The sequence below is a fragment of the Bison bison genome, unplaced genomic scaffold (genome assembly GCF_000754665.1).
Source record: "Bison bison bison isolate TAMUID 2011002044 unplaced genomic scaffold, Bison_UMD1.0 scf7180017864223, whole genome shotgun sequence".
Classification (NCBI taxonomy): Eukaryota; Metazoa; Chordata; class Mammalia; order Artiodactyla; family Bovidae; genus Bison; species Bison bison.
The window spans coordinates 1,494,007-1,501,803 of record NW_011494795.1 but is presented as its reverse complement, the minus strand read 5'-3'; the positions used below and the strand labels follow the sequence as shown (position 1 = coordinate 1,501,803).

At 48.2% G+C, this 7,797-nt stretch overlaps 1 protein-coding gene across 3 annotated transcripts in view; it reads left to right on the top strand.

Annotated features, from left to right (window-relative positions):
- Positions 1 to 7,797, top strand: part of RSPH10B (radial spoke head 10 homolog B (Chlamydomonas)) — a 25,517-nt gene that overhangs the window by 13,560 nt on the left and 4,160 nt on the right. For all 3 annotated transcript variants that reach the window (XM_010845751.1, XM_010845749.1, XM_010845750.1), the window contains exons 11-17: positions 1,466 to 1,655; positions 3,011 to 3,125; positions 4,305 to 4,384; positions 4,485 to 4,633; positions 5,139 to 5,246; positions 6,170 to 6,313; positions 6,891 to 7,016. In XM_010845751.1, coding sequence (XP_010844053.1) covers positions 1,466 to 1,655; positions 3,011 to 3,125; positions 4,305 to 4,384; positions 4,485 to 4,633; positions 5,139 to 5,246; positions 6,170 to 6,313; positions 6,891 to 7,016 — 912 coding nt within the window. The remainder of the gene's footprint in view (positions 1 to 1,465; positions 1,656 to 3,010; positions 3,126 to 4,304; positions 4,385 to 4,484; positions 4,634 to 5,138; positions 5,247 to 6,169; positions 6,314 to 6,890; positions 7,017 to 7,797) is intronic.

The window sequence follows — 7,797 nt, the reverse complement described above, 5'->3', positions numbered from 1 at the left end:
AATACTGGATTGGGTGGCCATTTCGTCCTCCAGGGGCATCTTCCTGACCCAGGGATCTGCGGGGAGCGAGCTCCGCCCCTGGCAAAGGTCATGAGGAAGGAGGCTTGGCATACGCAAAGGCGGGATCAAGCCTCAGGAGTCTCCCTGGAAATTCTCGAGCAATCTACCCCCAAAACCAGAGTCTGCCTACTTTCTGCTTTGTGCTTTCACCTACACCTCTGACTTTACGGGGGGCTATCCCCCACTACCTCTCTGAAAAAAGAGTTAGCTTACAGCTCCAGTTAATAATTCCTGGGTGTGACAGTGTTTCAACCTACAAACTCCCTTGGAAGTCCTCTAGCCTGCCTGAATAGGTTTTTCTGGCCACATGTAATTGCTCAGAGCCTCCAAACTGTGAGAAGCATGAGATGTTCTAAACTGTCTAAATACAGATTCCTTTGAGCAGTTAAAAGATTGATTAGAAATTGTATTGGTGAAGGGATTTTCACTTGTTGGGCCAATGTTTGCTGCTAAGTCTCCATATCCCTTACCTGCTGTGTCCCTGGCAGTGTATTGATTAATATATTTGGTGTAAGTAGTAGCTTCAATGTTTGTAACCTGGGACCCTTGAGTTAATTCTTTTTCTTGTTATAGCCCACCACACCTTTGCTCTGTAGGAATGCAACTTTATCTAATGCTTTTTGGAGGCTGGCGCCTGACTTTAGAATAATCACCTTTAGAGAAAAAGGCCTCCGGGCCAGAAGATGATGCAAATCACCTAAACTTTTGCATATGATAAGTTTGCAGGAAGAAAGCCTTGCTTACTGCATGACTCTACCCCTTCCCCCATTATCCTCTATGCATAACTTAAGGTATAAAAACTACTTTGGAAAATAAAGTGCGGGCCTTGTTCACCGAAACTTGGTCTCACCATGTCGAAACTTGGTCTCACCATGTCGTTCTTTCTCTTACCTTCTGGCTGAATTATTCAGCCTCTTTTCTCCACTGAATTTCCTCACTGAGCTATCCTTATTCTATTACTCTTTATATCCTTAATTAACGTTTAATTAAGCAGTTGTTTCCTGATCCTCGCCGACGCCGTCCCCGCTTCGAATTCCCTGGATCCACGGGGGCTGGACCCCGGCAGGGATCGAGCCCACGTCTCTTGCATTGACAGGCGGATTCTTCACCACTGAGCCATTGATCTGTAGACGAGAGACTTTTGTTGCTGCCCTGGAGATGGCATGAAACAGGGTAGAGTAGGACAGAGCTGTAGGGAAGTAATTCCACTGTCGAGATGACAGCATGTCTTCCCATTCTCATTCGGAATGGTTAGGGAGACTGTAACATCCCCTGAGCTCTTACAGTGAGTGGTAGGAGGTGACTGCTACTGCATGTGTGACCTCATTTAATTTAGAAAGCAAGTTTTCTTTTACCTTCGTTCTTATCAGGTCGGTTGGAGATTTGCGTGGTTTCCTCTTTTCAGGTAGAATACGCTATCTTAAGAAACATTACGGAATTAAGAAGAATCTACAACTTTTATAGCAGCCTGGGCTGTGACCGCTCCCTGGATAACACCTTTCTGATGACAAAACTTCACTTCTGGAGGTTTCTCAAAGACTGCAAGTTCCATCACCATAACATAACCCTTGCTGATATGGACAGGGTGCTCGGTGGTGAGTATTCCAGGTCCTTCCTGTCTGGTTTAAAGGGTCGTATAATGTCTCAGCACCTTGAAACCAGTTAGGAAATGTTGAGGGAGCAAGGAAGGCACATGTCTGGAGAGGTGTTCCAGAAAGCAACATGTGGGCTTGTCCCCAAGGTACTTAAAATGCAACTGAAGAGAGAATCTAGTAAAATAACAGCAGTAGTTGAAGACCATCCATAGCAGGGTCAGCAAAGTGAGTCCATGGGCAAAATCCAGCCTACTGGGTGTTCTTGTAAATAAAGTTTTATTGGAACATAGCCATGTTCACTTGTTGATGTCTTGTCTGTGGTTGCTCTTACCCTGCAAAATCGGACCTGAGTGGTTATGGCACAGACTCTGGCCCAGAAAGCCTAAAATATTTACCATCTGGCTCTTTACAGAACATGCTAGCTATACAGGTAGCATACAGGACATACACGGTAATGCCCTTTACCACGTCAGTACCCACCAATCCCCGGACCGTTTCCTCGAAAACCCACCGAGCCTCCCTCAGTGACTCATAATTAAATATCTCTGTGACAGAGTATGCTGTCCTATACATATGCATATGTCCTCTGAGCTATAGTTTTTATTAAAAAAAAAAAACAAAAACACCAAATTGTAAGGTCAGAAGCAGAGAAGATCAGGGAGGGCTTGGAATAGCCTAGAAAAGGCTTTAGGTAATTTTAGGTTGGGCTTGATTTCAGGCTAAAAATTTTGTGCAGTAAAATTAACAGTTTTGAAGGTTTTACTCCCTACAGCTGAACTGTGGGAGGCAGGTTCGAAGGTCTCAAATTACCTACTTGATATAGCTAATATCAACCCTGGTGGCTCAGATGGTCAAGAATCTGCCTGCAATATGGGACACCTGGGTTTGATCCCTCGGTCAGGAAGATCCCCTGGAGGAGGAAATGGCAACCCACTCGAGTATTCCTGCCTGGGAAATCCCGTAGACAGAGGAGCCTGCAGGGCTACAGTCCATGGGATCACAGAGAGTCAGACACATTTGAGCGACTAATACATGTACATCAGGCAAATGTATGGGCAGCGCTTACCAATGGCGCTTGCTCACTTGCTGTTCTTTGTGTGTGTATAAACTGCAAATTTTAGTTTTTGAAGCATACTTCAAACCCAGTAAAAATTAGCAGCGTTAATCACGTAGCCCACCAGGCTCCTCTGTCCATGGGATTCTCCAGGCAAGAATACTGCAGCGGGTTGCCGTTTCCTCCTGCAGGGGATCTTCCTGACTCAGGGATTGAATGCACATCTCCTGTGTCTCCTGCATGGGCAGGTGGATTCTTTACCCTCTCAGCCATCACATCCTCTCCAATTTTCTTATTTTAGCCAATAACGACATACCAGTGGAAGAAATTCACTCTCCATTTACAACTTTACTTTTGAGGACATTTTTGAATTACCTCCTGCAGCTGGCTTACCACATTCATCACAAAGAATACCAGTAAGTTCTCCTTCTGGGCCCCTGTGATAGGATGAGGGTTGAGCGAACCGTCACGGTTGTCACAATATTGTTCTCTTTTCTCTGATATTCATGATTATTTTTCGTACTCTTGAAGTATAAGAAACAAAAATTTCTTACAAACACCAGTGACCCAGACCATGAGAAACAAAATTAAAAATTGTGAAAACCCTTCCGATGCAGGTCACGTGTCAGTTTTGCAAATAGCCCTCAAGTGTTTTACTCAGAAATAGTCACCACCAACTCTTCCTTAGAATTTCCTGTCTTTCTCAGAGCAAATTTGATACTTATCCTTTTTTTTTTTATAAAAACCTTTGATTTTGAAATAATTTTGGACTTTGAAGAGTGTGGCCAAGTTAACACAGAGAGTTGGTTTATACTCTGCATCCTGCTTCCCCAAATGATTAGGTCTTACAGAATCACGGTGCACTTCTTAAAATGAAGAAATTAACATCGCTACCGTTTGATTAACTGAATTCTGAGGTTTTCACTTGTCTGTTCCAAGACCGAATGCAGGATCCCACCTTGTGTTTGTTGTTATATCTCCTTTCTTGTTGTTGTTCAGCCACCAAGTCGTGTCCAGCTCTTTGTGACCCCATGGACGGCAGCACGCCAGGCTTCCCTGTCCTCCACTATCTCCCGGAGTTTGCTCAAATTCATGTCCATTGAATCGGTGATGCTCTCCAACCATCTCCTCCTCTGCCGCCCCCTTTCCTTGTCTTTAGTCTTTCCCAGCATGAGGGTGTTTTCCTTTGACTTAGCTCTTTAGTCCCCTACAACTGTGATAGTTTTTTTTTTTTCGTCTTTTATGACCTTGACACTTTGGAAGAATATCGATCAGTTATTTTGTGAAATGTCCCTCGATTTTGCTTTGCTGATGCTTTTCTGTCATCACCCTGAGGTTATGGGTTTGGGGGAAGAATACTGTCATATCAGGGGTACGTGACATCAGTCTGTCTCATCATTGGCGATGTTACCTGTGAGCACGTGACTCAGTGCTGTCAGCCAGGTTTCTCTAGTGCAGACTTACTGCTCTCCCCTTTCTGTGCTCGGTCTACTTGTTAGAGAAGCCAGTTACGAGGTCACTCGGCCCTCCAAGAGCGGGGGATTAAGTTCCATCTCCTGGACGGAGGAGTGATGATGGTTTCCTTTTAACCGCAGAGACCAAAGCCCGTCGCTCTTTCTGTGCTTTAAAAAACTGATGAATGAGAACATCCGCCCCAATGCCTGCCGTGTAAAAGGTAAATACAGAGCCCGTAGGATTATATGGACCTTAACTGTTTCCAGCGTCGAGTTCTGTAACCATCGTTTTGAGTGTTGGTGTTTCCACTCCCTCTTCAGGCCATTTATTCTGTGAGGCCCAGCAGACCCTCTATTCAATGACTTACGTGGACAAGTGCTGGGAGATCTACACGGCGCACTGCAGACCGAACGCGGCCCCTCCGCATGAGCTCACCATGAGCACGAGACACTTCCTCTGGATGCTGAGGGTAACCGCGCACGGTGCATCGTGGCTTTCTGTTTGTAGCCGTTTTTGATTTTAATTTAGGAAAGGCAAAGTAGTCTAGCTGTGTTGTGCAAGGAACAAGGGAGTGGTGCACCTGGGCTGTCCACCCACAGGTAGGACTGTGGCATGCGAAGGCTGATGGGAAACTCTGTGCATGAGCGGTACCGGTCCAGGAAGCGAGCCGGGAAACCGCCCCAGCTCCCCCGACACCCCCTCAGCCCACTGTCCGTAGACCTCTTCTCCAGGATGTTCAGGTTTCCAGCGGAGGAGTTCTCCTAACTCTTCATGCCTGGGGACATGAACCCAGCTTTCTGGGTTCTTAGGACAGAGTCTGGAGGGAAGGGTCGGTGTGGAGGGAGGGCCCTGCCTACACGCATTTTCCCCTCGTCCTCGTTTTCAGCAGGACTGTGACATTTTTAAAAGTACATATATATATAGCTGTTTGTAGTCAGCAGCCATTATGGTTTGATTCGCTGTTTCTTTTACAGAGCTTTAAGATGATAAATAAAGAATTGACAGCAACCAAGTTTGTGGAGGTCATAGCAGAGGATAATCCTTCCATGTATGATGGAATCGACAGTAACTTTGAACTTGAGGTTTGTAAAGAGGTGTCACGAACGGCCCAGATCCAACTCAGGCTGTTTGTTCTGCCTTGGGTTCCAACGACCAAAATTCTGTCTCCAGCACAGCCACCTCTCTGAGTCCAGGTCTGACCACCTGGTCACACCCACCAGACTCCTGCCTCCGAACATTTGTACTCAATACACCCCTTCCCCAACTTTCTTTTTTTTTTTGGCTTATGTAAGCCATTTCTTGCCTGTAGTTCTGAAGGCTGGCATCAGAAAGGTGCTGGTGGGCCTGGTTCCTGCTGCAGGCTGTGGCAAAGGGTCGCCTACAGGCCCCTCTCCTTGGCCCGTCGTGGTCGTCTTCTCTCTGTGTGCCTGTCTTGGGGCCACAGTCTCCCTCTTCTTATGAGGACGGGTGCCATATTGAACTGGGGCCTACCCTAGCGGCCTCAGTTTAGCTCAATTATCTGTAAATATGAGGATACTGGGGCTTAGGACTCCCAACCCCTTTTCCAAGGAGTCGCAGTTCAAACCACAACAGTCTTCCTTTCCCAGTCTACCCCTCACCAACTCATGTGCTTCTTCCATGCAGAACACGGTCACGCAGTCTCAGTGTCTCTTAGCCATTCCAATGTCAGCTGTCACTGGAGCCACTTCTCTCGTTGTTCAGGAAAAGAGGAAATACTTCTTATAGTGACAGTCCTCAATGAGTGAATATACAGTAACATGTTCCCATCAAATAGAAAAGTGACTTTAAGACCTAAGGAGAGAACATACATCCTCATAGGTCTCTTAAAGGCTGTAGTTTTTACTGCAAACCGGTGTGCTCCCGTGGCATCCGAGTGTTGAACAAGGTGGCATTTCCTGGAGAATAGAGACAAAAACTCGTAAGAGCCTCTGGCCCACCTCGAGTTGTGTGAGGATTGACCCTTTTATATTTCCTTACATTTCAGCTGGTTTTCTTGGAATTCTTTGAAGCTCTATTAAGCTTCGCCCTCATCTGTGTTCCTGAGCCACCAACTAAATTCTGTTCAGATTTCCCAAATGATGACCTGTCTGTTAACAAAGCTGGAAGCACTTACCCAGTGACAGCTCAGGTAACAGATAATATCTTAGAATCGACAGAGTAAGGAAGGGCTTTATTCTGGAATGGTTAAACTGTCATCAGAACTATCTTGGGGTTTTGTAACCCTTCAGGAAAGAACTAGTGAAGTCTTAAAGTATTTATTTATTTTTTTTAATGTATTTATTTATTAGGCTGTTGCAGCATGTGGGATCTAGTTCCCCAGTCAGGGATCGAACCCAGGTCTCCTATATTGCGAGCTCAGAGTCTTAGCCACTGGACCACCAGGAAAGGTCACTTACGTTATTTATTTTGTAAGTTAGGGGAAATGTATTTCCTGGTCTTGACGCAGGAAGCAGACTCCTAGCCACGCTAGAGGAGCTCCGTCACAAGCGTCAGAGTGCCTGCCGACACCCTTGGGGGCAGGGAGCACTGGCTGGAGCCCGAGGCTTACAGCATCTGGGGCAATGGGTTCACAGGTGCGGACACGTCCGTACTTACCGTCACGGCACACTTTAGGTGTCGTTTATCGTGAGTCAGTTATACTGCATTAAAGGCCTGTGCATCTCCATGGAAACCAGAAGCCCTCTTGTGTGTCTGTCATTGGTCAGAACACCCAGAACAGGAGTCCAAGCGCAGTAGCAAGCCAGGAGTCCGACATTCAGTTCAGCAGCACCAAGTCATCTTCGAGCAAGTTGGGAGTCCTGGTCGACATCAGCAAGATAAGGAAGTCAGAGGTGTGTATTGACAGGCAACCGGGAAGACAGCCAAGGCTGCAGTATCGGCCGTGGGCACGCACTGGCTGTGCGGTGAGGGCGCCTCTGGGGCCAGGGATCTGGCAGGAGCAGGAAGCCTGTCCTCTCATGGGCTTTACCTTCTGGGGAAGAGAGGGACGTCGTAACACAGGGACAGGAAGAGGGGACGCCTGTGGGGTGCTCAGCTGGTGCCACGCACTTGCCAGGGTCCTGCTCATCTAATGCCCAGACGCCCGGTGGGTGCTGCCATCAGCTCGAGAGAGGGGCTAGGGCACAGAGAGGCAGGGTGGCTCGCCCAGTGTCACAGAGCTGCTAAGCAGCGGCGCTGGGGCAGTTCCGCTCCAGGGCGTGCGCCCGCTACTGCACTGCTCTGCTGCTTCATACTCGGAGGCACCAGGGATGTGACGAGAAGCGGGGCGGTGGTGGAGGCTGAGTGACAGGGTGGGCGGAGGGAGGGTCTTGGGAGGAAGTGACCCCTGAGTGCAGCCGGCGGTCAGCGGAGGGAGTCTGTCCTGCGTGGAGGCCCTGAGGCGGGAGTGCGTCTTTGTGGCTGGGCGGGAAGCGAGGCAGCAGGTGCAGCCACGTCGGGGGCGGCCCAGGAAGATGCACCGGGGGAGGCAGCGCCCAGCCAGGGGCACCTGGCTGGAGAGAGATGGAGGCCCGCGAGCAGGGCGGTCAGTCGGTTCCCAGCCACTGAGCTGATGACAGACCCGTGAGGAAGTGCTTGGGATTATCTGCCGGTGTTTTTTGAGTGCTGTGGAAT